At 47.2% G+C, this 17,982-nt stretch overlaps 1 protein-coding gene across 1 annotated transcript; it reads right to left on the bottom strand.

The window, feature by feature from the left end:
- Nucleotides 1-4,927: 4,927 nt before the first annotated feature.
- On the bottom strand, nucleotides 4,928-10,640 carry LOC149853341 (bone morphogenetic protein 2-like). Its single transcript, XM_090027925.1, has 5 exons — nucleotides 10,355-10,640; nucleotides 9,994-10,136; nucleotides 9,490-9,612; nucleotides 7,317-7,518; nucleotides 4,928-5,518 (listed from the first exon to the last, which is right to left on the bottom strand). Exons 1-5 carry the CDS (start codon nucleotides 10,638-10,640, stop codon nucleotides 5,112-5,114), a joined length of 1,161 nt encoding a protein of 386 aa, XP_089884051.1. The 3' UTR covers nucleotides 4,928-5,111.
- Between the last annotated feature and the right edge of the window lie 7,342 nt (nucleotides 10,641-17,982).

Here is a 17,982-nt window from a genome sequence, read left to right as displayed (position 1 = left end):
CACCAAACACAGAAGCGAAGTGAAAAAGAAAAACAGCATGCAGCTTTTAAAAATAGAGTCCATCATTTTTATGCCAGTCTCATGACTGCAGGGAGCCTGACTCAAGAGTTTTGAATGCCTGGATTTAGTACTCAGTGGGCATGTCTACATGAGATGCTACGGTGCCGTAGCGTTGCCAGGCACAAACTGTGACGGTGATGCTCCTGCACAGTAGTAATGAGCTACTGCGCAGGAGCATCTAAAAAAAACTGTGCGGTGACGATACTGGGCAATAACGCTGGTTACTGTGCAGTCATTTAGTAGTTGGTTAAGCAAGTACTAAATGACTGTACAGTAACAACTGCACAGGCCACCGCTCATGTAGATGTGGCCACTGTACACTCCCCTCCGGCCTGAGCAGCTGGGCCAGGCGGTATGAGAGAGGGGTGAGAAGTGCTCCATCCATACCTTGCACTGGCTAGTGAATGGGAGCTGGTGGGAAGGACAAATAAAAAGTCCCTTTCTAGGACTGCAGTATTTGTTGTCCTCTGAGTCAAAGCAGGGAATGATAGTCTGAATGACCAGTTCCCCCCTAAGCTCCTGCCAAGCTAGTGAGACCCACATGACCCTCTACACCATATCTCACCTTTAATACAAGGCTAAACTGCTCAGGCTTTTTAGTTCGAATATCCCGATTTCTCAGGCACAACCCATTTGCTAACTGAAGTGTACTGGGGCAGGTTTCTCACATCATAATCAGGAGGAAGCAGAGGGCAAAGCAGATGTGACCTGACTCCATCTTGACAATTCATTAGTGTTACCCCCAGGGTTGGGTTACTGTGTACTTCAGTGGGCTGAGAGCAAGTGCATCCATGTACCCTACCCACGGGTGGATCTGCAGCAGGGACCAGACCTGGAAAAACAGTCTCCTACTGCTCAAGCCAAAAGACCTAGTTCTGTAATCCAAAGCTTCGGACTCATTAACCTACATCAGTGGTGGTCAACTTTTTTGGCAGGTATGCCACAAATTAGCCCCAGGCCTTTACTTAAGAGTGCCACTCTAATCCCCTTCTCCTGCCTGATCTGTTTTCTGCTCTCAGTCCTATCTGCCATTGTGCTACCTGTCCACTCCCCAATCTGCCAAGTGTCGCACACAGAAGTTGCCTGTGCCACTGGTGGCATGCATGCTGCAGGTTGCCACCCCTATAAAGGCTCCAGGGGAGGTGACAGGATGCCATACCGAACGGGTGCAGGTCAGACATGGAATCAAGCTGGCATTCAAAGGCCATGTCCAGATGAGCACAGACATTTGGTTCCCCAGGGACAACTACCAGCAGCACACCTTGTGCCACTGCTAGCTGTCCCTGGGGAATACCTGTGCCATGTGCCCTCTGGCACCCGGCAGATTACCCTGGGTGGGGTGGGGAAGGTTGGGGTCAACAACCAGCAGCTAGCCCCAGCAGCCTTACCTGGGGTCCTGGGGGCCAGAAACACTGCAGCCATGTCACTCCTGCAGCTGGGAGCCTGGCCTGCAGCCGAGTGCAGCTCCAGTTGGTTAAGCTATGGGTTTGGGCAGTGCACACTGGCTCCTGCTCATCTGGACACAGCCAAAGGGGTTTAGATACTGCACAATGGTGCTCAAAATTCATGTGATAAATTTGCTAAGCAGGAAATCAGCACGCCTCTTGAGCTCTTCTCCGCTGACCTCAGACACTTAGGGCTGGACACTCAGATTAACCCCTGTCCCCTAGCAGGAGGGGAAGGGACAGAAACTGTGGAAAGAGCCTGATCCCAAAAATAAACACACTTGGGGAAATAGCAGCTGCATGGCAATCCAGGTGTATCAAGGGAACCTACCTGTGAGGTGTGTACTGAGCAGGCTGCCACAGTGACCAAGGAGCTGTGCATGGAGAGGATGTGGCTGGCAGATCACAGGATTTGTTCTGTAGGGAAATCTAGGATCAGTCTGTGAGAAATGGGCAGAAGGCAGTGCAGGGGCCCTGGTGAGATCTGCCGCAGAAGGATACTGGCCTGGAGACAAGTAAGTGTTTGTATTGCTAGCAGAGCCTGCCCTGGAGAAGCAGCCAAGGAATAGGCCAGAGGAGCCCGACTCCTTTAGTGGATTGCTTGTTTTATGATAAACGTCAACTGTTTAACCACTGTCCTTAGGGTATTAGACACCTTTCTGCCAGCCCTAGGATCTACCAGTGCCAGTGCCTGTGGGGCTTAGCATCTGAGGCTTGTTTAGGGATCACAGCGTGCTTGGCACTCTACCTAGCACCTTAGGAAGATGGAGTGGCAGCAGTGCAGTCATTACCTCCCATTCCTCAATACTCGCCCTCCCCATGCTCCTTCGCTGTAGCAGTTTGGATAGCTTCCACCCTTGGGGTTTTGAATCTGTATTTCAATTTCCCAGTACAGTGCTCTAACCAACACACCAGTAGGGCATTTCCAAGTCCCTTCCACAGCCCTCCTTTTGAAACTGGCCCCCTGGGTAGCCAAGACAAGTAGACGTGGGAACAGGAGGAAGAGTGTATGCGACAGACTGTGTGGCCCAGTGGGCATGTCTACATGTGCATTAATGTGCTTTTCTTAATGTGCATTACTTTTAGTCCTCCAATGTGAGGTACTAAATAAATGCACATTAGGCTGCCCTAATGCTCAGCAGTGAAAGCCTATTTTATTATGCATTAGCATATTTGCAGTTTTTATGTGATGCTTTAATGCACAGTAAACTGGGCTATTGCACTTAAAGCCCATGTGTAAATGTGCCCAGTGAGCTGGATATTGTTCCGGAAGGAAGTAGGCCTTGGATTTTAGCCTGGACCATTTCTCCCAGCTTTTCTACTGTGTTCCAGCTATTTTATCTGCTGACTATTAAATGCAAGGGGCAGTATCTCAGCTTCAAAAGGAGCTCTGGAGAGAGGACTGGATAATCCCTCATCTGTGTGTATGTGCCAAAAATGTCACTTGCATAGCTGGGTAACTGCCATTTGGGCACAAAATGTGACATAAAATTCCTCCCCAATAGTTTAGGTAAACTGATAAGGCCCAGGATCTGATCTAATCTGAACTCCTTGTCACAGCTGCCTTATCCAGCAGTCAGCCAGGCTGGGGTGGGTGGGAGGGGGATATTTTGCCATCACAACTGCTTGTGGATATACATTTGGTGATTAGCAGGCAAAGAGCATCTGAGCAGAGAAATCAGTTCAGTCTCATCTGCATTCCCAAGGCTAAGCAACTGCTATTTTGAACCTGTGTTTGAAAGAAGATTGGGACAGGATTAGCCCTGTTTATTGGCAGTGGCAGAAGGCCAGTTTTCAGAATCACACACGCGTAGGATTTGGTGATCAAGGGACATCACATCTAGAGCTAAAGGACTTTGTACAACATTATGATCTGGATGGTGAGGGAGCCAGTGAGTCTCATCGAATGCTTTCTAAGATAGAGCAGCCACCAGGGACTGGTCTGAAATCCTTCGCGGCTGTTTCACCGCGTGCTGTAAGGAGTGGAAGAGTCAACTGAAGAATCCAAGACAAGTTGACTCAGGTCTGGAGAGTCCATTATTGACGCTCAACACAAGGGCCGAACCTGTGGATTGGATTAGCTTCATTTCTCTCTCTCGTCTGAACACTACGGCAACCACAGATTTGGCTGCTTTTTGTGAAAAGGAGCGATTTGTCATGTTGGCTAAACTAGGCTGGCCCCTGGATCCATTTCCGGGGGCCCTTGCTCCTTTTGGAAGTAAAAATTATGCCCAATCACTGCAGTGAGTGTTGCCACCTCCTGAAACCAGAACTTCATCAGCCAGAGCTCAAAGTCAATAATTGCTACAGTGACCTTCTAAACATGTCAAAAATGTCAACAGATAGTTGGCCAAGTGTCATACATAGCATTAGGAAACTGCTGGAGGCGAGAGTGAAATAACACATAGGTGTTGTTGCTTGGACCTCCCCTGAGCTCCCTGGGGCAAGGCAGCAGGGCGCAGAGCCCCAGCCCGCAGCAGGCAGCCGGCCTCTGCCCCGCTGAGGGCAAGTGACTCCATGCCTGCCCCAGGGGTGCACGCTGCTGCGGGAAGCTTCCCCCCGACCCTTGCACCTCTGGACAACCCGCCCTGGCCCCAGGGCCCCATGCCCCCCTGCCCCACTCCCTCCCTCCCTCACTGTGGGGCCCTTTCCCCCCCACACACCCTTTTTCCTCCATTTACTAACTAGAAAAATCTGGAGATATGAGGGTTGGATTGGGAGATTGCGAGTCGGAGTTATTTTGACTTTGAAATCCCAGGTCTCATGGTGGTTTCACGACCTTTGGCATTACTGGGAGCAGTAAGTGCATAGGAAGGTAGGGGCTGTGCCCATACGAATGGCACCCAGGGGCCTCAGAAAGGCAGAGCTGCACTGTGTAATAGAGAGGAGCATGACTCTCTCCCAGATTCAAGAGCCCATAACAACAGCGAAGCTCTTTCATCACTTGCAAAGGAAGCCTCATCACAAGCACTTCTCTCCTACATTTAATAGGCACTCTGAAATCATTTTACAGGTAGCAAAAGGTCATATTTACAGGCATACTGTACAGGAGTTTTTCCATCATATATTAGTGCTTCTGCTATATACATATTGTACAATCGGCAGGGAGGCCTTTCCACGGACAATGATGCCTAGCAGCGGTCTCCACACTACCCTGTGGGACTTGGCTTTCCTCTTGCCTGGCACTGGAAAGCTTTGTTCTATCATTTCATTTCAATTTCTTTCAAATGCGCAGAGCCCAAGGATTTCACAATAGTTCACAGATTTAACCATGTTGTAAAGAGCACACCAACACCTCCAGGGAATCTGGGCTGCCAAAGGGAACTCTGCCACAGGTTGCTTTTCATTAATCAAAGCATTTCCTAGGCCCTGTAGGCATTCGGTGTAATTGCCCCTTTGATCCAGGGGAGGGTGGCTAGAGATATGGATACAGGACGGAGACTTGAAAAGGCAGGCGTTTTGCCTGCTAGCCTGAGCAGAGAAGCACAGCACAGCCTCAGGCGGGTGAGAAACTCTCAGGAGGGCTCCCGGAAGCAGCCCGCTCTGCATTTTAGGGAGTTTCCTTGCCTCACTGGCCCGTCCCTGCTCCTCCTTCGAGAACCAGCTTCAGTGACAGCCACAGCTCCCAGCCACCATGTCATCGTATTGTTTAAGGACAACGTTCTCATCGTCATCGAAATAGAGGAGGTTGATGGAGAAGAGTTTGTCTGGGACACAGCAGGGGCTGTTCACTCCCTCGCTCAGTTTGAGAGCATTGATAATAGACTGGACTGTAGCGTGGTTTGTTGGCCTCATGTTCTCACCCAAAGGAAAGGGGCAAGAACCTTTACAGTGATATGCGTTGTACCCTCGTGGTGAAATGATCCATCCAGACCAGCCAATTTCCTCAAAGTCTACTGAGAGGGGGTGTCTCTGGCAGGGCAGGACTGGATCCAGCGAGCGGGTGATCCGTGGGCCATTCAGTTTTGGTGCCATCGGCTCAGCAGGGGGGACGGGAGTCTGAGGGTTTATGTCTAGGCAAGAGCAATAAGATGAGAACAATGTCATTAAATTGAACATATGAACTGAAGTAAGAGTGAGAGTGAAGTTTGTCTCCTTCACCAGGCTTTGCCCACCAGTTACCAACCCTACCATCTAGTCGTTTCTCAAAAATCTTGCTTATATCTGGATCACTGGGCCCTTTGGGTCTGGTTTCTCTCTTTCCCACAGACTAAATCAGGAGCGCCCCCACTTATGTCCAGAGTTTCAACGGGGCAACTCCAGGAGAGAAGAGACACAGAAAAGAGGGGCTCACATTCATAATGGAACGGATATAGTGCAAGTGAAAGGTAAATGTATGTTTTAATGTCTGCATCCATGTTCAGACAAAAGATCTCTAAAGCATTTGTTATGAAGAGTTTCCTCTGTTAACTGCCAAGGGAACTACAAACCCGTCACGTCCTGTTGTTTGCAACAGAACTTAAGACTCGTGGGGCGCTTCTACACATGCTATTAATGTGATTGAATAAACTCCGGCACAGTTCATGCCAGTGTTTATTGCTTCTGGGATCTGCGTTTACACATGTGCCAGGACTGCAGCAGCCCGCCAGCCTGGAGCTGCTTTGACTTGGTTGAACGTGATGCGGAGGGGCTGGCTGGGGCACAGGGGTGCCCTGGTGTGAAGCTAGCCGGCACTGAAGCACCCTCATGCCCCCCATCCAGCCCCATTAGCATGTACACATGCATTGTAGCGCACTAAATAACACCGCCGCAGGATAGCGTTTACAAGTACTAACCTATGGCAGCATTTATCAGTTTACTGTGGCCTTATAGGGCCACATGTGTAGATGCTGAAACTTTATTATGGAGCTAGTTAGGCAACTCTGCAGTATATGTCTTGTGTGGACGTGCCCAAGTGTAAGCTAGGCTTTACCAGGCCAGAATATTGGGTTTATCCAGTCCTACATGGGGACAGTACTTGGAAGAGGCCAGCCTCGTAAAACATATGGCTAAACAGTGCAATGTTTTGTGTAAGGAGAAGGGTCCTAAACCCTTGGGAGACCAGTTTATAACCTAAAGCATGACATTAAATTACCCTGCTTTAACACAACTGTAGCTGTTCGTGTCCACCCCCAGGGCAGCACTCACTACTCTGCAGCAGGAAGCTCTGCTGGCAGATAGCTTCCACAGGTTGGAAGGAAAACCACTTCTTTCATTTGTTTTCAGTTTAGCAATTTGACAGAGCGATTGTCTTATTCCTGTTTCCTAAAACAGCCTAAGACCAAGGAACTTCAATAGCTACACTTGGTAAATAATCCCCTTTCACCTGAAGCTCCCATGGTGTTTTCCAGAGGGGTTGGCGGGGGGAAAGGGCAATTATTGTGCCCATTTCACAGAAAGGAAAACTGCAAAGGCTAGAGAATTACAGTTGTTCTTCTCTGAGAATGGGCTTTATCCCCATGGCATCAGCGAGGACGAAGACTTCCACTGACCCTACACTGAGTTTTCATCATTTTGATATAATCCCAGCTGCAAGCCCTGCAAACTCACTCTGGGATCATAGCCACACTGCGTTCTCTCCGATTCATGCGTCTGCATCAGTAATCAACATAAAAAGTAAAACTGGAAAAGTCAAACAGGAGGTAGAGACCAGCTTCCTACCCTATAGTTGTATTCTAGGCTCTGACAGAGCAGTGAACCTTATTTTTGTCGGTAAAGTAGCAAGGAAGGAACTGAGCACAGTCCCGTTGGGGCAAAAGTCACACTTCAACTCGCTCATGATTGCAGTAACTCTGCGTCCATCCCTGTAGAGTGCAGGGGCGTTTCCCTCACCTGGGGAGATGTTGGCTGGCCCAGAAGCTCCTCGTCTCCCGTCATCAGTAAACAGGACCAGCATCGGCTTCTTGCTTTCATGGTGATCTCTTCCTGACGCAAATCGCACCATGTGGGGGGCATCCACTGAAGCCCCTGCTAAGCCACGAACACTGACCAGGAGGCCTTGGTTGCTGCTTTCATCTTCAGTCCAGTCACGAACCTGCAAACCGAAACGCGTTCAGAGTTGTCTCAGAGGGGTTAAAGAGGCAGCTCCCTGCTCCGGGAATGGCATCATGAGGTTCAGTATGCTGACAGGGGCTATACATACCTTTCTTCCAACCCACTGAAAACATGTCAGTTCTGAAAGAAATCCACATCTCCAACTGCCCCTCCAGTTAATAAGGCCAGCCCCCCTCTGGCGAAGGCTAATGCATACAACACCAATGCTTACTGATGCCAAGACAGATGAAGGCGCCGAGTATGAGTAGCCCCCCCGCCCCCGCCCCTCCAGCCTGAATCCTGGCTGCTCAGGGCGACAAGTGGAAATCATCCTTCCTGTCCCCATCCCAGTCATTTCCTTCTGGGGAGCTCATAAAGAGCCAGCCGTCATCCGTGCTACTTAAAGTCAATTCGCAGTGGACCAAGGGGGTGCCCTTTACTCTCAGACCCTCTGACTGTGACAAGAACAGTCACAACGGTGCTAATGTCCATGGGCTGAATCAGGAAGCAGGACCCAATGTGCTAGGTGCTATACACACACGTAATAAAGTGACAGTTCTTGCCCCAGGGCCCTGTGATGATATAATGCCATGACCCTGTTGTCAGCAGCATGCAATGCACTTATGCCTTCAGTTGGACACTTCATAGCGACAGAGATGAGCTATGCACTGCCAAGTGTAAGGCTGGGGGTCTCATAAACACTCTGGCCACTTAGGAAAGCCAGGCTTTATCTGCAGCACATCAGCCTTCCTCTCCTCACCTCTTGCCTTTCACCAAAACGATGAAAAAGTCTGATGTTTGTCATTGTGTGATCCCCCACCCCTCCCCGGACTACCACTCAATTTAGGAAACATTAACTAAAAGCACTTTGATCAGAGGCTGTTTGTTGGTGTGTATTTGTGCAGCACCAGACAAATGGGGCCCCGATTCCCGATGTGAGCTGTAGACACCCCTGCAGTAGAAACCAGCAATGTTTAATAGTAGGGTTCCTTTTATGATGAGCTGCAATTATGGACCTGACTGAACCATGACTAATGGAGATTTTAAGTGACTAATCTTGTGTTATAGGGTCCAGCAAATCAGTGGACTGCCTGTAACCAAGTTTATCATCCAGTAAACCTTGCACTGCGGTGACTGTAGGCACCTGCCACAGACCTTATCTGTTAATCATTTATTATCCTTCATAAACTACTTATAAATGTAACCTTAATATCAAGTGTGACTATAATGAAAATAAAAACGCAATAGAAATGGAAATGAAATAAATCCCTAATCCCAATCCCTGCAGCCCATCACCAGCTCCCACCCTACAGCTAAACTCTGATTTAGAGCTATGTGGTCCATCAAACACCTTTACAGAGGTAAGCAGATGTACAACTGGCCACCCCTTGTGGCATTTTCTCTACAGTTTATTTCTTACATTTTTATAATAGTTCTGAAAAATACTTTTCTTCTTTTTCCTTTGAAGTTGGGATCCACAAAACTAGTCCATGATATTTAAAGTGCTTTTTACCAAGGTTCCTAAAAACACACGGCATTTGGTATCACCCCAAAAATGTACACTCTGCTTCAGATATTATCCCACATATATCCATACAGTGCTGGGGCACCACCTTGCAAATATGCAGCAGAAACATAAATATTTCTGAAATATATATATTTGCAGCGTAGCCCTGCTTTGGGAAAGGTCAGTCTGCAGAGCTTAAGTGTTAGGACAGCAGAAGAGGAGCTTGGCTTACAGGGACATCTCAAGAGGTTCAGGCAGTGAGATGTTACTTTATCACCTGTCTGCACACCTAAGCTTTGACAAACAATCCCTCCCCTCAGCAATCAACCCCCTGAGCCAAGGGATCTGTAGGGCAAGTATGGGGAGTCCTGTAATTTAAATGGCTATGCGCTGCAGTTTGGCCATACAACAGAGATTCTGTTCTTCCCCCCTCTGCACATTTTAATTTGGACTGTAGACACTTACAGCTTGTGTGATGGCAAACACCTCCCAGCCTGAGCCTTGTAGAGAGATAAGCCTGGCTGACAACAGCTTCTTCCCTTCAGAGGAATCTAGTTTGCTCTTGTCCAGGACTTGATAGACACTCACCTGTTGGGAGAGGAAAAGACCAAACTCTGCTGGTTAAGAAAAACCTCCTTGAAACGTCTATCGCAAAGGAGCGGAGGGGGAAATTATCCAAGTCAGCCTAAGGTCCACTCCAAGCTGCATGGGTTTTATTAGAAACTGGTTCAGTTGAAGTGGTAGAGTTTTTCGTATGGACATGCTAAAATGATTTTAAAATTGGCTTGTGTCAATTGAACTTAAGTCAATAAGTAATCAGCTTGGGCACGTTCAGGATACAAGCCAGAAGCCTAATCAAACTCTTAGTAAAGGTAAGGTAAATTCAAATGCATAGCGGTTTCACTCAGAGCAGACTTTGTCTAGTGCAGTTTCTAAGCAGACGCACGTGCACGCTTTCACTCGCCTTACCTGGCAAAAGTGATGTCTCTTGTAGGCAGGCCCATCAGCCACCCTGGCCCTCATTCTGAAAAGATGCAGCTCGGCAGTAAGGACCTTCTCATTCTTAGCCACGCTTGACAGGATGAACAGGAAATGCATATTATCACTGTGAACTGGAGCAAAGTGTCACATTAAGCAACAGCGTCATGCGGGCACATTCAAAACACAGCAGCAAAGGCTTTCTAATGCCGCACAGGCTGTGCTCACTTACACCAGGAGCATTGCCTTCTCGGGGTCTCCCCCTTGGCTTCCAGTGGCCAAGAGGCATTCAGGGCACCAAACTCTTGACAGATAAGAGCATTAGTACAACCGAGGTTGCCAGGGGTCTTACTTTTATCCAAGAAGCTGCGGACGGTGTTTCCCTCTAGGATGTCAGGGTTCTTGGTGACACCATCAGCATCTGCTACCGTGTTATATAAGTCCACCATGTACTGGGGAGGCTGTTTGAAATGGTGGGGGGAACGGGGAGGGTCTTCTAGGCCAAATAACTCCAGAAGCCTCCTGATAGCCTCGGCTCTCCTGTCTCCTGCATCTTCGCCTGGCAGGACACGGTGGGGCCTGGGTGAGCAGCCCTGCTTCCTGACCAGGAGCAGCAGGAGCAGCAGGACTCGCAGCATGACTGTCTCCTTCTAGGCTTCCTTGCACAACTGTCAGTGTCTCTCCGGGGCCACATTTATAACCCCGGGAAAAGATGAATTAAACCAAATATGCAAAAGAGCAATCAGGATGGGTAAAGAGAGCTAATTGCCGTGCTAACAAGGTGCAAAACTGGGCTACTGAGTGCCTTTCAGCAATTAGCCCTAGTACACAAGCTGTAAGGAGCGGAAAGCCCAGTTGTGTACTCTCCTTTGGCAGCAGAATGGGGGCAGCGGAGGCAGGGCTTGGAAGGAAGGGGCAGCAGGCAGGAAGGGACACCTGGACTTTTCTTCATAGTAAACACAGCCCTCTTTAGTAAGGCACTGACTGAGCTGAGTTTGCTCTCTGTAGGAGACTAACTGCCTTCGAATGGTGGCATTAATGAGGCAAACAGGAGAACATTTGCATTCAAGAATGAAACCGGTCTGAACAAAGAGCGGGAAGAAAGGATGGAGCTATGCTGCTCATCCAGCAGGTAGGAAAAGATGCACCCTGGAGACAGCAACCACTGTCCACATGGACATTTTCTAGTGCAATGCCCAAAGGCATGAAGGAAACCAAGAAAGGTATTTCACAATTGCATAACTCAAGGGTAAAGAAAGGTGAGAGACAGCAGCTTACCACCGAATATCAACTAAACACCTGCACCCTGGGAAAGGTGCAAAAGGCCAGCCACCTGCAACCCCCAACGTTACAACCCCCTCTGGTGTCTAGACCAGAGGCTCCCAAACTTTTTCTTATTGCGTACCCCTTTCCAGATTTACCAGCTGCCCACGTACCCCTACCAGCAATCCTTATATTTGAACCCCTTAAATGCCAATTATTATAACGAAAATTAAAGCTGCCATTATACAATTTCTTCCATGTACCGCCCCCCAGAGATGTCTTGTGTACCCCCAGGGGTCCGCATACTGCAGTTTGGGAACCCCAGGTCTAGACCTCTTTTGTGCATGATGGATGGGTGGCTGGAACACCTGCCACTTATGGACACTTATACTCCTAACATTACTTCCATGGCTTAATACTGTGTGGACAAAGTGGTAAGTGGCTTTATGTGCCTGTGACACCGTGTCAGGGATGAAGTGGCTCAGCCATTCCTGTCACAGGGATGCATTGGAGGCTGCAGCTCAGCAATGCATGTTACAGGGGTATCCGGTATTCTTGGGTATTCTTGTCATACAGGTATGGAGACTTAAAACAATTTCTATCACAGAGGTGTCCTGGGGGCAATTAAGCCATTCCTAGTAGAGAGCTCTGTTGGGAGGAGGTGTCTCAGATATTCATGTCACAGGGTTGAATAGAAGAGGGATCCCCGTTGCAATCAGGAGGTATACTGAGAGCTTAACCATGGCCAAGCCAGCTGTGCAGTGGGGATTCAGCCATTTCCGTCGCAAGGATGCACTGGGGGAAGACAGCTGTTATTGCACGTTGCTGCACAGGGTGTGAAGGCCAGAAAGAGAAAAAAGCCATACCTGTCACAGAAGTGTGCATTGCAGGAGTGGAGGCTGGATGAATATGTTACCGAGAGAGTCCCCTCCTGTCTTGTTGTCAGTGGGGGGCTCGGTGTTAATCCCTGTCTTGGGCATCAGTTGAGGGGAGGGGATCCTTCTTCTCCGCAGGTGTGTTGGGGGTCTTAACCATTGCTATGAAAAAATGGTTGTTGCAGGATGAACTCATTCTCTGCCATAAAACCATGTTTAGGAGGCTTTTCATTTCTCTCACAGGAGTGTATTGCAGGTGGCGTGGGTTCGGCCATTCCTGTCACTGGTAATTTGTCATGGCAGTGTTTGCATTACCTAGCGGTTCTTGTTAAGAGGGACATTTGCCGAGCTGGACATAGAGGGGAGTTCATTCAGCCGTTCTTGTTACAGGGGGGTCTTGGCAGACAGGGGCTTAGCTATTCCAGTGTCAGTGTGTGTCACGGGAAGAAGGCCCAGCAGGTTGGCCTGGGGGGGGCCCTCCTCCTGCTACGGAAGTGTTGTGTTTTCTCGGCCTTTCCTCTAGAGCAGGAGGGTCGAACTCATCAAGCCGCACAAGCTGGATGAGTAGCGTGGGGCCAGTCCATGGGCCAGGTGAATGGCACAGTTCCTCTCCCTGGGGTGTGTTAAGAAAGGATCTCAGGAGCCCTTGGTAGAGCTGTGGACCCGATATGTTCAAACCCTGCTTCCTTAGGAGTCTGAAGAAATGTGCTGAAGCAAAGAAGGGTGAGAAGGAAAAGCTGTTGGCTCTGTCACATCCACCCCTGGCTGCAAAAGGAGGCACATTCAAGGGCACAGTATTCAGAGCTAGCTTATTTCATTTAGGCAAAGGGGTGACATCTTTGCAAGATGCAAGCCACTTTCAAGGCAGTGTTTTGGTCAGAAATTGTTGGGGTAACAGACCATAGAAACAAGTGTCTTTGCAGCAAAGGAGGCAGGCAATTTCAAGAAAGGGTGATCCTATTGCTACTGTAATGCAATAGGACTGCTTTCTATATCTGTCTCTGTCACAGGACAAGTTTCCAACTGGTGCTGGGCCAGACCTTTACAACAATATTTTGGCAGGTGGTTTTCCATTTTGTCCTTCATCTCTCTAGGCCTCTGTTCCCCTTTGTATAATGGGGAAAACACTTCTAGCGGGGCTCCCAAGAGTGCTATATAGACTGAGTCGTTTTGGGGGGACAGGGAAGAATGGGAAGTTGAAGAGGTGCTTTCCCTGGGGACTACAATAGCAACTGGGAACATCTCAGGACCCCTTCCTAACAAGCCATTTAATTTAATCACAGGACTCCTACACATTGTGGCCTAAGCATTAGCAGCAGCGATATGGCAGTAACTGATGCTGGGGAACAGAGTGCAGTGGACACAGTGGGCGGTCACACAGGCGATTTGCAGCACCACAAGTTGCACATGGCACATGGGCGCCATGCTGCTAATTTGCAGCGTGGGGGGTGGTTTTTGACACTGGGAGATTCCCATCTTAAAAAAAAAAACCCTGCCACTAAAAAAAGCAGCCGGTAAGATCAGGATTGTAATAGCAGGTGAATCAGAAAACATTGTAAAATTACGAATAGTCCAAAGAAGATAGATCTAGAGCATCTGTCCTCTCTATCTCAATGTAACACAATACCAAAGAATATCAGGACATCCTGTGAAATTAGAAAGGTGGGAAATTCAAAACTGATGAAATACTTTTCACAACATGTGGATTGAACTACAGAACTTATTGCTGCAAAACATTTAATAAGATTAATAAAGGGACCAGTTATTTATATGGGTGCTACGGGTAGCCTGAGTTCTGATGAATTAGAACAACACTTTCTGGAATGGATATAAATCCTTGTACCTTAGAGCTAAAGCCAATATTTAGAGACCAGGACAAGACTGCGTGGAGGGCAGATTGCCCCACGTATGGCGGTGTGGGGTTGCCACGTATGGCTTTGTGGGGTTCTGACATCTTCCCCTGAAGTATCTGGGACTTGAAGTATCCCAGGGGTGGGATATGGGACTACATGGACTTCGAATCGGGTCTGACCATTCCTCTGTTGCTTTGTAACTTTTCTGATTGTCACGATCACATGTTTTTTGTAAAGCTGAGTCTGATATTTTGAAGTTTCACCATGTGGAAGAGCGTGGGGGGATGGTAGCAGTGTGTGTGCATGCATGCGTGCGTGCAAGAAGCAGAACAAAGAGCTGTATAAGAAATACATTACACACGCTATCACACATCATCTGCTGGGGATGCAGTGTGTCGGGAAGGTGTCTCACCGCAGTTCCAGAGGCGTGAGTGCTGCTTTGGACTTGTGTAAATGTCTGAATGCAGTTGATTCAGGTATAAGTCAATACACAATCATTCAGACTGGAGAATCAGAGGTGTCTGGACGTGATCCTAGCCACACTGCTCCCTTGCAGCTTTAGCAAATCTGCCTTAATCATACTAGCCCTATGAACTGGTATACTTGGGATGATTTTTTATATATTTATGCTCATTTTTATGCCATCTATTGCTAATAAATGCAGACGCACCAGACAGCTCAACATCAGGGTCTTAGCCAGAGGTCTACAACACACAGCTGGTGTGTGCGGCCCCTGCTGTGTTAAAGGAAGTACCGTCTTGCACCCATTAGTAAGCTTTCACTAGAAGTAGCCCATCAACACACAGACGTATGAATAAGGGATTAAGTAGAGTTGCACTGGAAGATTTCTACCAAACTCAGATGTTTCTACCGAAATCCTTTGCTAGAAGACAGGGAACAGAACCTAAAATGCTGCTCACCACAAGCGTCTGCTTCTTTCCAGCCTTGTGCAAGCTAGGATGATGATGGAGGAAACCTAAGAAATAAGGGCGGTTTAAAGAGATTTTGCTGGGCTGAACATTTTTGTCAAAGTTTTGAAACACTGCTTTAGGTTAATAATATGGGCAGGATTAAAGAAAGTAAAATTCAAAGGCTGATGTGCAGGATAATATGTTTGGGCCAGGTGTGTCAGTTCTGTACACCTGAAATCAGACTCCTAAGTTGTAGTCTATGTAAAAGAAACCTGATTTTCACACACACACACCAGTGTAACTTAATTCAGTGTCAGATCTGCCCTCTTTTGTCAGGAGCCTAACTTTATGCAGCCATCTTAAAACATTTGGGGGCCTGGAAAGGAAGTATCCAAAACAAATATTTAATAGGAGGGAGATGCTTGGGAAGAACAAATGCAAAAAATAGACCAGCAAGTCATTATGGGCAGCAAGTTAGATCCGACTTTGCAATAAGATAGGGCAACATGTTTGTAGCCAGCAGTGGCAATGTGCATGTTTAAGGTATTTTCCGGGTTGAAGGGGTCATGAGCTTCTGTGTATGACTGAATCTGCAAGCATGGATGTTCAGGAGTAACTACATTCATTGTCAAGCATATGAAATAAATTCTGTGTTTAAGTATCTGCAGGATCAGGACGAAACTTGTATTCTTCTTTGTTGTTTCTGACACTGTAATACACAGAGGTCCCAGTCAGTTCCTGTTGTATAAAGCGACACAAGGTGCTTAAATTATGAAAGGCCTAATTAGGAAAGGCAGAAGGAGCCAGAAAAGTAAAAGGAGTTACAGTGGGTCACAAAAGGAAGTTGTCAAATTAGATGAGCATCTGACTTCACTGCAAGATTCTGCGTTTCAAGGAATGGGCAAAGATTAGGTTCAGTTCTTAATGTATCTAAATTGTTTTTCTACCTTTAGTTATATATAAAGTACGTTAACACAACATAGGGAGCAGCTGGAAGTCATTGTGAAAAAAACGGCAGTGTGGGGAGGCAGTCAAGAAGGCCAACCGTACCCTGTCATGCATCCACAGATGCATCTCGAGCAGGTCCAGGGAGGTGATCCTCCCCCTCTATGCGGCACTGGTCAGGCCGCAGCTGGAGTACTGCGTCCAGTTCTGGGCGCCACACTTCAAGAGGGACGTGGACGATATGGAAAGAGTTCAGAGGAGGGCCACTCGTATGATCGGGGGTCAGCAGGGCAGGCCTTATGAGGAGAGGCTATGGGACCTGAACCTGTTTAGCCTCCACAAGAGAAGGTTAAGGGGGGACCTTGTGGCCTGCTACAAACTGGTCAGGGGGGATCAGCAGGTATTGGGGGAGTCCCTGTTCCCCCGTGCGCTGCCAGGAGTGACCAGGAATAACGGTCACAAGCTGGCGGAGGGTAAGTTTAGATGAGATATTAGGAGGCGCTACTTCACAGTCAGGGCGGCTAGGGCCTGGAACCGGCTTCCAGGGGAAGTGGTGCAGGCTCCTAGCCTGGGGATTTTTAAAAGGAAGTTAGATGAGCACCTTGCCGGGGTCATCTGACCCCGGTGCTCTTTCCTGCCAAGGCAGGGGGTCGGACTAGATGATCTACCTAGGTCCCTTCCGACTCTAGCTACTATGATACTATGTTCTGAAAATATTTTCTTCAATTTTAATTGAGTTCATTTCAGATATGTTCACACCTCTCTTGCTATCACTTCCAACAAATATTTGAGAGATCAGCTTTTGGTCGCACTGATATTTGTATATCGTGAACGTTCAGCTTACGTGCTTTAGTTTTCACAGAATGAAAATTTAAAGTTTACATTTCATGAGTCATATACACTTTATTTTAAAAGCAACCAAGGATGGTAACAAACAGCATCTACCACAGTTTATGTAAATTATAGTAGATGCTGTTTATATACATACATACATGCATGCATGCATACCTACCTACCTACATACTTACAACTTGCAACGCAGAGTTTTAAAAGGAGTTAGCTGAGCAAAGCTCTGGACAATAGACATTAGCTTAAATAACTCTTGAAAACCTAAAAATTCCTTATGACTGAACTAATACCAATAATCTGCCAATATTTGGGCAGTGTAAATAGGATAACTGTGTTTACAGATCAAGTTATACTGGCATCAGCCTTCGCAAAAATAATGGCCAGGCTGGTGTGACAGAGAAATAAAAGTAATGCCACTGACTGTGGTTTCATGGAAAATACATCTTGCCAAACAAAGGGTAAAAAACCATAAAACTGTAGATCTTGTGATAAAGGTTGTGTTGTGCTGACATACTATAATCTGATTATACTTTGTGTTGGATTTAGCAACATATGAAATTCTGAGGAAAAAAAAAAACCCAGTACATATCACAGATGAATTAAAAAACTGCCTGATAGATCTCAAGCATGCTTGGTCATAGGGAATTGAATTGTCTGTGAATGGCGTCCCTCACAAGGTAGTTCTCAGCACTAATCAACATTTTTATCAAGCTCGATCTCTTAGTCAAGTCAAGCAATCCATTTTTTTTTTTCCATACAGTCTAATGTAATGTCAGAAATTTAGGGAAAAAAAATAGGTCATTACTCCAGGACTAGTGACTGTTCTGTGGAAACCAGTAATTTTGAAAAAGGTTTATGGGTCAAAACCAAATGAACATGAACGTCCATTGCAATACTGTGTCGCAGCGATTTATATGATCCTTGGACATGTTGGAGTAGTAGTGGTCGTTAGCAATGACACCACTTCTCAATGACTTTATCCAGTTCCAGTGTCCACACTTTCGGAAAACAACAGAGGGTTGAGAGAAAAGCTGCAAAAAAAAAAGGGAAAATAAGAGCCTCAACCAATTTAGCTTAGCGGAGGTAAAACAATGATTTGAACACCACCTATGAATAGCTGCATAGTGAGAAAATACCTGATGCTAGAAGGCTTTTTAATGCAAATGGTTGCAATGGCTGAAACTAAACAAACTCAAATAACAAATACGATAGAAATTAAGACTGTAGGGAACTAGCCTTACTTAGAGAAGTAGTAAATATATGATTTTTCTGAGACTTTAAATT

The sequence above is a fragment of the Crocodylus siamensis genome, chromosome 14 (assembly GCF_052110815.1).
Source record: "Crocodylus siamensis isolate JL-2025a chromosome 14, ASM5211081v1, whole genome shotgun sequence".
NCBI classification, from domain to species: Eukaryota; Metazoa; Chordata; order Crocodylia; family Crocodylidae; genus Crocodylus; species Crocodylus siamensis.
The sequence above is the reverse complement of the archived record's forward strand: the minus strand, read 5'-3'. Positions and strand labels throughout refer to the sequence as shown.